The 16,995-nt window shown below is 38.1% G+C and overlaps 1 protein-coding gene across 2 annotated transcripts in view; it reads right to left on the bottom strand.

The window, feature by feature from the left end:
- Positions 1–3,081: 3,081 nt before the first annotated feature.
- LOC110025363 (DNA-(apurinic or apyrimidinic site) lyase 2) overlaps positions 3,082–16,995 on the bottom strand; it is a 63,354-nt gene continuing 49,440 nt past the window's right edge. Inside the window, exons 7-10 of one of the 2 annotated variants that reach the window (XM_020725806.1) lie at positions 10,954–11,154; positions 10,731–10,882; positions 9,023–9,756; positions 3,083–3,504 (exon numbers count right to left, since the gene is read on the bottom strand). In XM_020725806.1, the coding sequence (XP_020581465.1) occupies positions 3,430–3,504; positions 9,023–9,756; positions 10,731–10,882; positions 10,954–11,154 (1,162 nt within the window). In that variant the 3' untranslated portion in view covers positions 3,083–3,429. Of the gene's footprint in view, positions 3,505–9,022; positions 9,757–10,730; positions 10,883–10,953; positions 11,155–16,995 lie in introns of both variants that reach the window. The other variant, XM_020725807.1, reaches the window with a different exon arrangement.

The raw sequence follows: 16,995 nt of genomic DNA, 5'->3' as shown, positions 1-16,995 counted from the left end.
TTATACCAATTATATATATATATAATATAATATAATATAATTTTCTTATTTTGAGCTAAAACTAACCGGACTTGATTGAACAAAGTGTTATTCTTATTCCACTCATTTATAATTTGAGCTTAAAATAATTATTCAATTGTGGCTCGCTTACTTAACAAATGATTTGTACACGAGCTATTTGCAAACAACAAGCTTTTTTGACAGCCCTAAGAGCAACCATAATAATGATTATGTCGTTGTGGATGATCACCTTACTTGGATGATCCAAGGAGCCTTCAATAAATTCCCTCAAGCAATCCCCTATTGTCCATTTGCCTTGAGAGTGTGGCTTATCGCCCCACATGTTCATCACTGTCAGCTTGCTCTTTCTCAAAATGAACCAGGTATCTGGAGAAATTCCTCTTCCTTAATGACTTGGTAAGCATCCATAACTCAAATGACTATAGTTTTTGTATTCAAGACTGATGAACCTCAACGACTTACTGGACTTGGGTCACCCATATTGGATTCTTACCATCAACAATTTAATAAAATGTCAAATTTTCATTACCTTGAAGGAGGCAACATTTTTGCAATTACAAACCAATTCCAATTATACACACTCAAATTTATGATCAAATAAAGTGTCTCGGAGAGACAAATTAAGTGAGCTTAGATCATGCACTTGAAACATAAAAAGAAACTTTATAAAATACTTTGGGAGACCAAAGAATCTATAAAAATGAGAAGCTAATAGTCAAATCAAGATTATTGACGAGTTGAATCCAACGAGCCTAAAGTCGTTTAATTCTGGAATCAGTAAATCATTCAAATAATCATAAAATTACATCCGTTCAAGGAAATCATTACAGTCCTTTCAATGGAGTGGTCCAAATTCATGGACTATTTACTAAGGGGTGGTACTTTGACGAGAAGATTGAAACATGCTTCGAAATGTGAGGATTCCCGAGCTCGACCACCGTCAGACCATCGTTTCAGGCTGTTGTTGTCTCCAAGCAATCGTCGTCGTGTTGAATTGCCAGCATCTCATCGCCGTTACCATTTCGAACCACCATTACTGATCCGACACCGCTATTGGACCACCATCGCACTACCATTACTAGATTGACTCTGAGCCAGCACCGCCATGCCAGATCATGTCACATGTGGTGCCTGTCACATGTGGTGCCAACACTAGACAACCATCACCTTGCTGATGTCAACACACCGTCGTCACTGTCAAACCACGGTCACCCAACCTATGTCGAGCCACCGCCGCCATCGTCAGGGGCTACTGCCACCATCAGACCACGATCGCCTAGCTGACGTCAAGTCGTCGCCACCATGTTGGACCACCAACATCCAGTCATCACTATTGTGCTGAACCACGATCATCCGACCGAGATCGAGCCACCACTCACTATCATACCACAGTCATCGGATTGCCGTCACCTTCAAATCACCGTCGCCTGACCGATGCCAAGGCACCACCGCCACACTAGGCCACTTACATCAGACCATCACATTATGCCACACAACCCTCATCAAATCGGCACCACCATAAGGCCATTGTCACACGACCTATGCTGAGCCACCACTGCCATAACCTGACCACCATCATCGAGCCCCCACTGTCGTCATCATGCCACCATTATTGAGCTATCATCAACGTCACTAGCTCATCATCTCCAGATCACCACTATGTCAGATCACCATCTCTCAACCACTATCACCACCAGATCAATGTCGCCTAAACAATGTTGTTTAACCACCACCACTGGACCACCGTTTCCCCGCTGACGCCATCACAACCAATGTCGTGACCAGACCATAACCGGCTTCGCCATGCCACTATCTCCCAACCCCCACTATTGTTGAACCACCATCTCATATTAGCCCGTGAACCACAATCATGCAGATGAAGCCACTGCAGCAACCATCGTTGTTTGACCACTATCATAGTTGTCATCAGACCATTGATGCCCGATTGACGCTATTCTTGCAACTAGACCTCTATTGTCCTATTGCCATCATCAAATCAATGTTGTCTTGTCATAACTACTAATGTTGCTAAATCACTACAGCCTAGCAGCCATCGCCATCAATGAGAATGAATCCCAATCGCCATCACACAACTCCTATTTGTCATCAATTTTCCATCGTTCCCGTTGAGTCATTGCTAATTTCATAATATTTTCTCCTATTATTATAACATATTTTATATTTCTCAAAGGCAGATAAGATCTCATTAGTTACAATTGAATAATGAAATCAAGCTAGGCCCCATGTTTTTTTTAATACTTTTTAAGTTTTTCATGTAAAAACCCCACATTTTTCCCTATATTAACTCTTCTTTTATCTTTGTTGAATCTTCATACAATGCTAAGACAATATAACTCTACCGTCGTGAATTTTCCAACACAACAATGTCTAAAATATAAAATTCATGACATTTTTATATTGATAATTTGCATTGAAAATAATTGCTATAATAGTAAAACAAGTCATGCTAAATATTTGTGATAAATGGAATGCGAAATAGTTATCACGTTAAGGATACTATTATCCTATCTACATTCACGAAAGCAATGCGATGTACTCCATTAGAAACATAAAGATAATTCAAGGGAATTTACATAAATAGCACCTAAAATTTATTTTTTGCATTTATACCAATATTTGAAAGGTGAAATGCAATAGATAAGGTTGTATGTACTAAAAAGAAAAAATTGAAGTTTAGGTGTTAGATATGTAAATACTTTGGAATTGTGTGGTATATATATAAATCTTCCTTTTATTAATTCAAAAACAATTAACTTAATTTTATAACAAAGAATTTCTTATGAGATCATTTCTTCCCCTGTAATACTGAAATTGATAATGCAAAATGTTTCATTAGCTCTTTTATCATATGAACAGAATTAATGAAAATTTTCACATTTACTTTCATTGGAAGCACTAATTTTGATGTAGTTTATGAATGTCATTAGTTGTGTATTTTACTTAATTTAGGCCCACAAAAGGTTGAGAAGGTCATAATGAATTGTTGTTGGGTTTGATAGTAAAAGTTCAATTCATCAGTCCTTTTCTCTTTCAAGCTTCCAATAAGAAACTAAATTTGATCGGTAAATAGTTACATGTCATTTGTTTTTTTAGGGCATTTACAAACATACCACACAATTTATATAAATTTACATATGTAACATCTAATCATTCATATTTACATGCATACCAATGAAATCTTTAACATCAGATCAGAAATGCCATCATCACTGTCTTTTCAAAAGTGCACAACCAAGGAGTTATCAGTGTAAATATTGAACTTTGGATGTTAGATATGTAAATACATAGGAATTGTGTGGTATGCTAGTAAAATTACCTTGTAATTTTTGAAAGAAACAGACTACATATCATATTGAAGGGTGGTTAAGTTTCCGTAGAATTACCACATCAATTTTGGCGCCGATGCCTCTTATTAACCCATTGAAAGTGTCCACAGTTTGCTTCTGGATTAGCTGCTGGACCCTGCAGAAACGTGAAGGACAATAGGATTAGCGCTTCAAGATTCAATGGAATGAAATAACTTCACAATAACACATATTGTAAATTTAGAATAATGAAGACAGCAGCAATGGAAACAAGTACCGATTCCATGCTGAGACAGCAAGTGTGCCATAGGAGAACAAAACAAGGACTAAGGGTTTGTTTGGGGCAGTTGCAGCTTATTGACAATCTGTTAATAAGCTGTTGATCAACAGCTGATCGAAATAACTGGTTGGCCGTTTGGTTTGTGCTGTTGGAAAACAACTGATTTACATTTGATTATGAATAAATGGTCATTTGACTCCTGTATTAAGAGGTGGTGTGGTATGGTGTAGTGGAAGGGCGGACTGGACCGAAATATCCTTTTATTAATTTCCTTTATGGTACATTAATAGTAATACTTACTATTGTCTTTACTGTAAAGATAGTATAAAAGGATAGTGGAGAAGAATGTAAGCAGCTTTTTACTGATTTTATCAACAGAAATATGTTCTGCTGTTCTGCTTTGTTTCTTTGCTCTTTTGTTCGCATGGGATTACATCATTTTGGTATTAGAGCCATGGCAAACTCAGCAGACATGCCGTCGGCGATGATGCAGACAACGATGTAAGCGACTGAGAAACTCTGCGAGCTGTGCTCGCTACCCTTACCCCTGTCAGGTGGAGATGATCTAAAGCAGTTTCCAACAGTTCGTGATGGAGACATGACGAGAGCTTCAAAATCAGAGTAGCAAAGATCTTTTCCCACTGGCAACCACACCGGTAAGCTTGGTAACCGTACTAACCATGGGAAATTCCATTCTAGCGAATCCAGATATGTGGAGCTTCCGACGATCTAAGTCGGCCCACCCTAATGTCAAATTGAACGAGGGAAGAAATTCTCGACACAAGGCAGAGATCGTGGATTCCGATTCAGAATATGAGAATGAAACATGGGGCAATCCTCCACTGAGAAGAGGATATTGGGAATCAGCTGCCTGGTGAATTCAAAGTGAAATTAGATATACCTATTTTGATGGGCATTTGCACATTGAAGAGTACTTGGATTGGGAACAAGCAGTAGATCCTTCTTCGAATATATGGACATCTCGAGGAGAACTAGGTCAAGAATGTCGTGTGTTTGTTGAAAAGGGGAGCAGGAGCTTGGTGGATTCAATTGCTTCAAACTTAGAAACATGAGTGGCATCGAAAGGTTCAGAGTTAGACTTGTATGAAATAATTGTTGCGAGGTCATTTTCTTCCAACCGATTATGGGCAAATGCTACATCTACGGTATCAAAGATGTGCCCCAAAATGATTGAAATGTGAGTGCTCATACAGAAGAATTTTATAGGTTGTGTGCACGAAAAAACCTGAATGAAACAGATCAGCAATTGGTAGCTCCATATATTGGTGGCTTGAAAAATCGATTCAAGAGAAATTAGAAATGAATGTAGTTTGGTCTCTGTTACAGGTTGTTAACTTGGCTTATAAAGTATAAATTCAGCAATCAAAACAACCCAAGCCTCAATATTTCCGTCATGGATCCGCTGACTTCAATGTGGAACAAAACCACCAAAACAAAATGTTCTCAAGGGTAAATAGTTCCAACCAACCCAACTTGATGGAATCCAGACACAATTCAAGAATCAATTATCATCACGACAGCACATATCAAAGACCAGCTCCAGGTAAATGCTTTATGTATCTCCAACCTGGGTATATATCTAATGAATGCCCAACCCAAAGACAAATTCAAGTGTTAGAAAGAGAACCTCACATAGAGGGCAGCTATGGGTTACCAATGATGTCTGAAGATGAGGTGGATCTGCAAGCCGGCGAAGAAGAATTATTCCTTCATATTAGAGAGTATTGCTCGCTCTAAGCCGTAATAATTGTACTCAGAGGCATTCTATATTCAGGACACAGTGCACCATTGGAAGCAAGGTATGCAAATTTATCATTTATAATGGTTGTACTGAAAATATTGTTTCATTAAAGGTTGTTAAAACTCTTCAACTAAAGACCACAGCATTCTCAGCCGTATAAAATTAGTTGGGTGACGAAAAGAATTGAAGTGTCAGTTACCGAAACATGCAAGGTCTCATTCTCTATTGGAAAATTATACCGTTGTGAAATTCTTTGTGACGTAATAGACATTGATGTATGCCATGTTATCTTGGGCCATCTGTGACAATTCGATGAGGGGGTGTGGTATGATGGCTGATCCAATGCTTGTATTGTTGAAAAAGATGGGTGAATTATGAGATTACAGCCAGCCAACATCAATGTGAAAGATGCCCCTTCTGATCCATTAGCTTTCATTGCTAGGTCAGGTAACCAGTTAATGCAAGATTATAAATTAGAGGCTCACACGTATGCCATTCTGCATAACGAACAGCAGCCAGTCGCCAAGTAAGTGCCAAATAGGGTGCAGATTTTAGTGGATCAGTTCTCCGATTTAGCTCCAGCATACTTACCTAATTCATTACCTCCTATGCGCACTATTCAACACCAAATAGATTTCATTCTGGGGTCTACATTACCAAATTTACCCCACTACAGATTAAGCCCAAGGGAACATCAGATATTACAGGAGATGGTCAATGATTCATTGTAGAAACCATGAATCAGGAACAGTCCAAGTTAATGTGCCGTGTCGGCATTAATTGTACCAAGGAAGTATGAAAAGTAGCGAATGTGCGTCGACATCAAAGCCAGCAATAAAATTACAACCAAATTTGTTATTAAAATTGATCCTAACAAAATAGCAGCTATCCGGTATTGGCCTACTAACTGTATGTTTGAAGTTTGAAGCGTTCATGGATTAGCTAGTTTTTATAGAACATTTATCAAAGGTTTCGGCACATTGATGCACCCATTACCAACTGTTTGAAAGGCAAGACAGTCCTGTGGAATCAGAACAACAAGCAAGCTTTGACAATATTAAGACCATTTTGTGTAGTGCTCTTGTTCTAGCTATTCTGGATGACAAACCATTTCTTGTTGAAGTAGATGCTTCTACTGTTGGCATTGGTGTGGTTATATCTGAAGAAGATAAACCTATTAAATATTTCAGTGAAAAACTAAGTAGCACTCCACAAAAGTGGTCTACCTATGAGCAGGAATTATATGTACCTATGCGAGCTCTCAAGCATTGGGAACACTATCTGGTTCACCAAGAGTTTGTTTTATTCAGTGATCATAAAGCCCTATAATTTCTGCAATCTCAAGACACTCAACCGGATGCATGTGTGGCGGGTTGTCTTCCTACAAAAATTCAGTTTCGTATCAAAACATAAATCTGGTCAAAGTAACAAAGTTGTTGACGTTCTTAGCCACAAAGCCAATTTTTTGGTCTCCTTACAGACCTCGATTACCTGGTAGGAAGCTATCAAAGAACAATATGCTACCAACACTGACTTGGCAAATCTATGGAAAAGTTGTATATCCAAGGCTCCGATTGTAGAGTATTCTATTAAACAGGGCTATCTTTTTAAAGGCAGCCAGTTGTGCATTGCAAACACTTCTCTTCACACTCCCTTAACTCAAGAAATGCATATTGGAGGGTTGGCCACCCATGCCGGTCGTGATAAAACTACCATATTACTGACAGCTCATTTTTTCTGGCCAACATTAAGAAGAGATGTTGGCCGGTTTATTGAATGGTGTGCCACTTGCCAAATGTTCAGAACCCTGATATTTAAATGCCATTACCGATTCTTGAAACAATTTGGGAAGACTTGAGTCTAGATTTTGTTTTGGGACTGTTGAAAACTAAAAGTTGTTTAGTGGTGGACGGTTTTTCTAAAATGTCCCATTTTATTCCTTGTAAGAAAACCTCCAATGCTCTTAATATCGCAGGACTATTCTTTAAGAATATTGTTAGCCTTCATGGATTACCTCAAAGTCTTACATATTGCTTTTGGCGGGAATTAAGAAAAGATTGCATATTGAACTTAGAATAAGTTCAGCTTATCATCCTCAAACTGTCGGCCAAACAAAGATCGTTAATCGAACTCTCAATAGCATGATTTGTTGTTTAGTTGGAGAAACCCCAAAAGCAATGGGATGAAATACTTGGTAAAGCCAAATTTGCATATAATTCCATGCCAAATTGATCAACAGGCAGGGATCCATTCAGTATAGTTTATACAAAGGCACCCCAATCATACGATTGACCTCGCGGTCCTCCCTCAAGCTCGCAATAAAACTGTTGAATCGTTGGTTACCGATTTCACCACAATGATTCAAGACGTCAAAGATAAACTTTCTCAAAGTAACAAGCACATAAAGCAAAGGCAGATACTAAAAGGCCCTTCAAACAATTCAAGGTCAGGGATTTAGTAATGGTTCATCTGCGTAAAGAACGACTTCCAACCGGCACCAATTCTAAATTAAAACAATGCAAACTGGGTTCATTTCCAATCGCACAAAAGATAAACGATAACGCCTATATCATTTCTTTACCTCCGGAATTGAAAATTTCGCCTACATTCAATATTTCTGACATTATTCGAATACCATCCTCCGGAGGACGAGTTCTTCTGAAGCGGAGGGGAATCTGAGTAGTTGAAGAATGGACTGGACCGAAATATCCTTTTATTAATTTCCTTTATAGTACATTGCTTGCTTAATAGTAATACTTGCTATTATCTATACCGTAAAGATGGTATAAAAGGATAGCGGAGAAGATTGTAAGCAGCTTTTTACTGATTTTATCAGCAGAAAATATTTTGTTGTTTTCGCTTTATTTCTTTGCTCTTTTGTTTGCCTGGGTTTACAGCATGGTGTCAAGCGAGATAATTATCAAAAGTTCGTCATTCAGGAAACCGAGTTGCAGCTTTTAGAAGCTGCAATGCAGGGCGGCGAATTAAAAAAAAGAAGAAAATTTTGTATACATACCCATAATTCTAATATATTTATAGATCTAACATCTAAAGTTTGATATTTACTCTTATGGTGTATCATAAACTTTTGGATAAAAACATATAGGTCACTCTTAACAAGATAATGATTGTGGTAGTTTTGATGTGATGTTAAGTATTTCAGTGGTATGCATATAAAATATAAATATGAATTTTTAGGTACCACCCTACTTCATTATAAAGCTTCCGGGAACAGGCATCACCCTCTTCGCCCCTACCAACCGGCTCTTTCCTCTCCAAATCCCCACCCCAGAATAACAGGGAAAAGGCAGATCAAAATTATAGCAATATCGTCTAATAAGGAAAAATAAAGATATACTCAAATAGTAAATTTAGAATTTTGAGGATCCAATTTATCAGGAATTAACATAACTGACCAAATTACATTTTTTCACCAGAAGCAAATTTCAAGTTACTGTAACGTCTGCTGAACAGAGAACATGTTATTTCTGAGTTTATATAAAAACCAAGAACTAAAGTTATAAAACCACTTAATTTTATAAGAAATAATGACTCAGTAGAGCTTTAAAAAAATCATTAGCCAATTAAATAGAATTAAATGACTAAAAAAGAGATCACTGGAAAATTTTCTACCTGAGCACGAGCACATACATAAAATCCCCGCCCAAGATTTGCGCCTTCCTTCTTTACAGACCTTGCAACACAGGGTTCACTATGACCCTTGCAAAGTGGTATACTCTTTTTCATTTTCTGCTGAATTTTTTGCCACTCCAACAACGCGATATTTCTGCTTTCAGATTGAGAGGAAGAAGATAAGCATTCATCAGTTTGATCTTCAGAACGAAAACCCTTCCCAGGAAAGTCTGCCCCACAATTATAGTTTCCAACATCAAGCAAAGAACTTTTAACAGATATCAGGTCTGTTCCACAAGAAAGATCATCACTAATCTTTCCATTATCATATCGATCCAAAGATTCATCAGCATTCTTTCCTTCTACGATACAATCAGAGCCAAGCTTTGGTTGCTGGAAATAAGACCTCAAAGTAAGCTGAGAGTATGCAGCACACTTAACCTTTTTCACTGGCACTTTAGTTTTATGGGAAAGGCTATTTTTCCCCATATTCAGGCAAGAGGAACTAGGCTTGTTACTTTCAGCACAGATTTCTTGACTGATTTTGTGATCCGAAGTTTGTGGACTAGCTTGATCTAAATCAAAAGAAAAGTTAGCAAGGATTGATGCTTTCCCGCACTTCAAAGACAAACTATTGTCCAGGCTTGCAACTGAACCTTCACCACCATTTTCTGACGTAACATGAGCAGAATGCTCATTGGCATCAGGAAGCTGTCTTTTCCTCAAGAATGGAACTGTAAAAATCCATTATTAATCACTAAATTCAGTAGTATTAAGATGCTGCAGAATGAAAGCAGGAAAAATGATTCAGATTTGTAGTGTTATATAAGCTGGAGTATATTACTAAGTATAATAAAACAAAATATAAAGTTCCTAGGTAAAAATAAATAAGTAAATGACGAACACCAGAATGCGCTCACGTATTTAGATATAGAATTAAAAATTATTAGAATGATATAAGAAATAGCCATGCACTTTTTCAGCACAATTTCCACAACAGCTTCACAACATTATTCATATTAAAATTATGGACTTTTACAGAATAAGTAAAAATTTTATATCACATATCCTAAACCATTTTTTATTATATTAGTTCACGCTATTCAAACACTATGAACAGGTAGATTGACATAATTGTAGAAATTGGACAGAAAAGAAACACACACACAAGCAGCTCTGATTAGAGTAAAATACAATGTAGATGAGAAAAATGTTCCTCTGACTTTTTGAAGAGGATGACTTGCCCCAAAGTCTAAAAGTGCCAGTTAGTGCCCAAACTTTTTTAATATAGGTTAAAATAGTCCTCCATTGAGACAATTTCAGCCCTAATTTAAGAGTTTGGGGACTAATTTGACACTTTTATAGATTTTGATACTAAAATGACCCCATGTAAGTAGTATTTTGACATTTTACTCCAATGCAGATAGAGCCGGATCAAATTGAGAACTAGCTTTTTAACACAACCATGGTAACATCAAACAAGATAGAAATCTCCATAAATTTTCAAGATTGGATTAGCTTACAACTAGGCTCCACCGCCCAAACCACCTGAATTTGTGGTGTATGGATAAAACAGGGTATTATTAAGCGTTATTTTTTTTTATAACCTAGCCATATTTCAGCAACCATTTCAAATTTATACTTAATTAAAATATTTTTATCGGGCAATCTATTTGGAAAAGTAAGAAAAAAGAATTCAACTCCTCACCAATAGTTTGTTGCCAACCACGAACCTCTGGAACATATCTCACAGCTAAAGCTGGAGTGCTATGCTCTGGAAGATCAGGGATGTCGTTGAAGATCATGAACACAGGTACATGATCTGAACCTTCCAATTTTATGCTTCTTCCCCCTATCCACCTGCAAACTTACCAGTCTAAATCACATCCTGAATGCAAAATCAAGAACTTTCGCCTAATATGTATTATTACTTGGGTCTACCAACAAAATTTCCGCGGATGAACTGCATCATAATGTCACTTCCTCCAACATGACAATCAAATAAGCTATGTTTCTCTGAGGATTGATTTTCATGAAGACAAGGCCCGGCAATGAGAATATGGTCAATCCTTGAACCATAGTTGAATTCTTCAGCACCAATACATGGAGCAAAACAGGTGTACGCTCCCTCTCTGTATCAGCAAAATAGAAACACAAATCAATGCAACATCACAACAGTAAAACCACCATATGGCACTAAAAATCTTCTTTATAAAAAGAGAATAACCATGGAATCCTAAAATTCTCACACAGGCTTTGTTGATATTAGAGTGGCTACAGGTAAAAACTTTAAAAGTCAAACCAGTTCACTTTTAATCAACAAATTAAAATTTCATAGTTTTGTAGCCCGTATAATCACGGACTTACCCAATAGAGTTAGCAAATCCAACTTCATTGAAAGATCATTAGTAGCAACCATAGATTGCATCATCCAAGTGGATCTCGTAGACCTTGGGAAAAGCTTAATAAAAAGACAAATTTTGAGTCAACCTTGGTTTGGCACATAAATCATAGATTTAATCATTGAAGAACAATTAGGCTTAGGCAATAACCATAATATAATTGTGTCCTTTCAATCAAGCCAAATACACAATCAAATAGTACGTGTCATGTCTTTACTAACATAAGATTTTTTAGTATAATCATATGAACACATTTGAAATTTGCTCTTTCTGAGCTTCAATTAACTCGTGTTCATCTCAAATTAAAGAGGGGTTGGTTTAACTTTGGCTAACAATCAATATCCACTTAGTCACTAGGAAAGTCTATTAAAGGTCTAGTAAAAAAATTCCTATACTAAGACCAAATCCTATAAACTAAGGGATAATGTGTCGAAAGATCAACATAATTGCACTTTTAAATATTAAAAATGCAATTTTAATTAAGCATAATGTTTCCTTCCTATATACTCATTGCATATAATTGCCTTTGCTTATAGAAGCTTTCCCCCAAGGAATGGCTTTCATGTAAATTTATGTTATGATTTATTTGGTTCTTTGATATTTTTCATATGTCTATAATCATCTGAAGAGGTATAATCTATCAAAATTTAATAACTACATTTCATGTTAATGATTATAAATGCTATATAATTGATATGATTATGATTTTTAAAGGCATGTTTTGTTATGATTGTGCAAAGCAAATCCTGTTCAAATGCATTGATAAAGCTCTAGCATGAAAATCTTACATATATTAGTGCTTTCAAGTTCATGTTGATGGAGAGTCCTCCTTTTGGCACAAATAGGAAGGCAATGTATCCTGCGCATTCATGACTCTACTCTTGGCACCACTAATAATATTAGAAATATAAAATATGTCTCACATGTGCCGATGAGGATATATCAACTAATTATGTTAGTTACTTTCTCATCAAAAAGAATAGTGGACATATGAGCAACACGACACTTGTGCTGATGCAAATTATATCAACCAATCAAGGGTTACATCTATGACAAGCAACAATTACTAGAAATCTATAGACAAAATGTATAGTTATTTACCTTATATTCATAAATTATGCCACCACATAACATGGCTCATAATGTTGACGATGATGATAATTAAATGCAAGGATTATGCCTATAACATCAATGGTTATGACAATTGCTATGATTGTCGTATGATATATGCCATGTGAATGATAAGACATTTCAAAAGTCATGTTTATGTGCATTTAATGATTAGCATGTGTGGAAATATGAAAAGGATTAGTTCTTTCCATGCATACCTCTCTCATGTAGGCCGACCACCAACTCCAAATCTTGAAGGATTTGTTTGGGATATCTTAGGAAACCTTTTATTTAGTTTATTCCCTTTCTAGTTTATGTTTTTCTATTTTTTATTCAGAATTATTCCCTTTCATAATTTTGGTGAGATATGTTTGGTAAATTTCTAAATAAGGAGAGCTTGATTTCTCTTTATATATGTTACCACTTTGTGAATAGTAGATGGAGCAAAATTTCCCCCCAAGTAATTATACATGGTATCAAAGCTTGGAAACAAATCCTGTCTTTCTCCTTTCGTCGAAATCCTCCAACAGCCACCGAAATTTCCTTCCAAGTATTGACCCTGCAACAAGCTTCCTGAATCTCTACCTGCAGTTTTTTCTGAATCTCTCCCTGCTACAAACTTCCCAGATCCCTACCTGCAGGTTTTCTGAACCTCTCCCTGTTACAGGCTGAAAGCTATCCTAGCGTAGGCTTTTGCCTGCATGCGTTATTCCATGGAGATTTCCTGTTGTTCCTTCCCGCGGCTTCAGGCGTCCCCTCTTAACTGTCTTACAAAGAAGGGAATCCCACTTGCATCTGTCCGCAAGAAGTTGCTAAAAGCACTTGTTTTTCATCCTGCCGAGCAATTCCTAGGGTTTACTCTTTTTTCTCGCCTTGTTAAGCACCAATCTCTGCAGGATAGAGCACGTTTTGACGTTTGGATGTTTTAATGTAGTCAAGAAGTGGGATAAAGAAATTTAGCAGTAATTCCTTACAATTAGGGCAGTAAACGACCCACTTGAGCAAGCTCAGGCTTGGCTTTTTCAACTCGCTCAAAATTGACTCTTGTTCGAAATTGGCTCATGTTTGAAATTGCTCGTGAACAATATGTTTGTGTTTAACTCGATTCATGTATTCCTGTTCATGTTCGGCTCAAAATCGGCTCACTTGAAATAATTAAAAAAAATAGAAGTATGGCGTTGGATTCGAACCAATACTCTTTCTGGGCAGTAGAAGGCGCATAATCACATGACCACACGAGTTATGTTATAAATTTTGATATAAAAATATAATATATTATTATATAAATAATATATATAATTTTTTTTTTATTTCAAACTAAAACGAGCTGAATATGATCGAACAAATGGTTGTTCGTGTCGACTCATTTATAATTCGAGCTTAAAAAAATTGTTCGTGTTCGGTTTGTTTGCTTAAAGAACGATTCGAACACGAGCTATTTAACGAGCCGAACACAAACTTTTTTAACAACTATATTTACATTACAAAGTTCCCCTAGGCAACAACATTGAGGATGTCAGCTCAACAACAGCGTGAGGAAGTTCCAACCTGTTGATTACTCCAACTGCGCTCGAAAGCCTCCTTGATAATCTTTGTGGTTGTCACTTGATTAGTGCAGGAGTTTCCCTGCACTCTTGCTTTGATTACTTTGCTTTGCTACTCTCCAATATTTCAAACTCGTTTTCTATTCTTCTATCTTAATTTTCTTGCATAGTCTGTTTGCTCTGTCAAGCTTGAACTGATGGCATTCTCTTCTACTAGACTTGAAGGCTATGAGAAGCGCCTTGAAATCAACTCCTCAGAAGCTCCTTTGTTAGTCGATCCTTATGGCCATGGCCTCCATGCTCTTATTTGGCCCCAAATTGACTCAATTCTAGAGCCAAAAAAAAGCATCGTTGTCACAAAGCTCTCGAACATCATTTTCAATTCCTAAATGCTCTCAAATTTTGTGTACCTGTAAAAGATTATTCTGAAAACCTTTGATGTGAATTCTTGGGATCCTTAATCTGACTAAGCTTTCACTATCAATCATGGCAGTGAAGTACCCTAGAGGAAGCTTCACATTCCCAAAAGCCCAGCCTACTCCTTATTGATGCTTCTCCGAAGAAGTTGGGGTTCTCAATCTGTTCTTTGGCCACCTTGGATCTGGTGCGGCTACTTATGTTATCGATAATCCATCTATGCCAAACTAGAACTGGCATGTTCATTATGTTTCTGAGAAACCTGACTTCTAATGGTGAAAATGCGGGATTAGACAATGAGATAGCAACAGGGTTTTCTTCGAGAATTCTGTTATCAGTAATGTATCATTTGCTAGAGTTATGACTGAAAGATCTGGGATTCCTCATATCATCCCTAAAATAGAAATATGTGACTGAATTCGATCCCTGCAGGTATTCGATGAATGGAATTAAAGGTAAAGCTTTTTCAATCATTCATGTCACATCGTAGAAGAGATTCAGTTATGTGAGCTATGAAGCTATGGGCTTTGAACCAAGAAAGTTGAGCTATAGCGATCTGATTAATAGAGTAACCAAGAAAATTGAGCAATAGCGATTTGATTGATAAAGTCTACAGTCCCTTCTCCGACGGTTTCTTCCCGGCAGCATGCAGCCAGTTCTCTCCCTGTAGGTTGCAGGCCCTTCCTCTGCTGCCAAAACCCCTGCAGGCTGCCGATACTCTCTTCTTTAACACAGCCACACCTCTTCCTTGTAATCAACACTCTTCCTGCAGGGTGCAGGCCCTCTTCGGAATCCTCCCAATAGCCAGATTGTTTAGTTCTGGTTATGTTATGTAGACGGCCCGCAGCACCAAGGACAGCAGAAGCTGCAGCAGCACAAATTCCCCCTTGCAAGGAGAACTGAATTCTACGTTGCAGCAGTCAGCAAATTCTGCTCCTGCTCCCTCTTTTTGTCGGATTTCCTGGAGACTTCTTGTCTTTGCTGCCTTCCAACAGCAGAGATCTCACTGACTTGCTTCTATCAAAAGAATTCCTTTAATATCCTACTGGACCTTCTTCCTGCAAAAGCCAGCCCACTGCCACAACTGAGAGATTCTCGAACCTCAGTGGAAATCATGGAATGAATACATCTCATCCTTCTGAAACAGATTCAAAATATGGAGAAGAAGGTGGTGAGGAGGTGGATTCCAGTTCTGAATCGGAGCAACAGTCGTTTCCACCTCCTCCCCAAGAAGCTGCAAATGATAGGGGGAAGAAAATTGTAGCCCTCCTCTGCATTCCTCAGTAGCCAAAACTCCTATCAAATTCCATGTCTCACCATTCCTCTGCCTCCGTTTGCGGAATCTTCCTGCAACAGCAATAGCAACACTAACGAAAATGAAGAATCCTTAGGATTTTCCTAACGCCATTTTCGACCATCAAAGTGGTCTCCTCTCATACACACAGGAAATAGAATTGCTACACCGTCTCCTCGTGTACGCGAGATGGTAGTGTTTTGTTGTTCCAATTTTATCTTGATGCATGGAAGTTCATCTCTTCCGGTAGAATCTTCTTGTCATGTGTCGTTCACGTCCTCCAAAGACCTCTATTAGGCCTTCTTCTTGCCAAGCTGCCCTTGCCTGTAGATGAAACCTCAACCAGCAGCAGCAACAGCAGCAACCATTAATTTTCCTTACCAACAATAGCAACAACTCCAGATTTTCCCCGTCCTAGGCTTGTCTCCACTGGTTTCCCACCACAGGCTTCCAAACCTTCCTGTCGCGAAAATTCCTCCAACTGCTGCCAGAATTCTTCTCTGTTCACTACAGACCCTCATATGTCCTCCACAGCAGAAACAATAGCAGTTGTCGAAATCCTTCATACAACCACCTATATTCTTGTATGCTCTCCTGTGGAGCTTTTCCTTATAGCAGCCCCTCCTCTGGAGCTTTTCCTTATACCAGCCCCTCCTCTGGAGCTTTTCCCCGTAGTAGGCTCTCTGTTGGAGCTTTTCTCTACAACAGGCCTGGAGATTCTCCCTATAGCAATCAATGCAGGAATACTCCCTGCAGGTCCACCTCTCTTCTCCATGGACAACTAAACTCTTCCAGTAGCCGGAATCCACCTTTTGCAAGCCCTTCTCTGTCAAAATCCTTTCAACTGATCTGTAAGCCCTCATTCGGAGCTCCTTTCTTATGAGCACCCGAATTCTTCCTGCAGAATCTCCTCTGTTCAATTTATGTCCTCAAAATCTTCCTAGTAGCGCACCCTCCTTTACTGGAAACTATTCCCTGCAAGCAGTCGGAACTTCCTAAGCTGCATTTTTCACTATAGACCCTTTCGTAGCTCTTCTCTACTTAAAAAAATTCTCCCTATTGTAGGCCCCACTAGAATTTTCCTCACAGTCGGAAGCATCCCTATTATAGGCCATCCTCCGAAATTCTCCCTACAACAAGTCTTCATGCTACAGGCCCTCTGCCAGAGCTTTTCCTATTGCAGGCCCTTTCTCGGTTTTTCCCTAC

This window comes from Phalaenopsis equestris, unplaced genomic scaffold (genome assembly GCF_001263595.1).
Source record: "Phalaenopsis equestris unplaced genomic scaffold, ASM126359v1 Scaffold000297, whole genome shotgun sequence".
Taxonomy (NCBI): Eukaryota; Viridiplantae; Streptophyta; class Magnoliopsida; order Asparagales; family Orchidaceae; genus Phalaenopsis; species Phalaenopsis equestris.
This window is presented reverse-complemented; position numbering and strand designations above follow the sequence as displayed.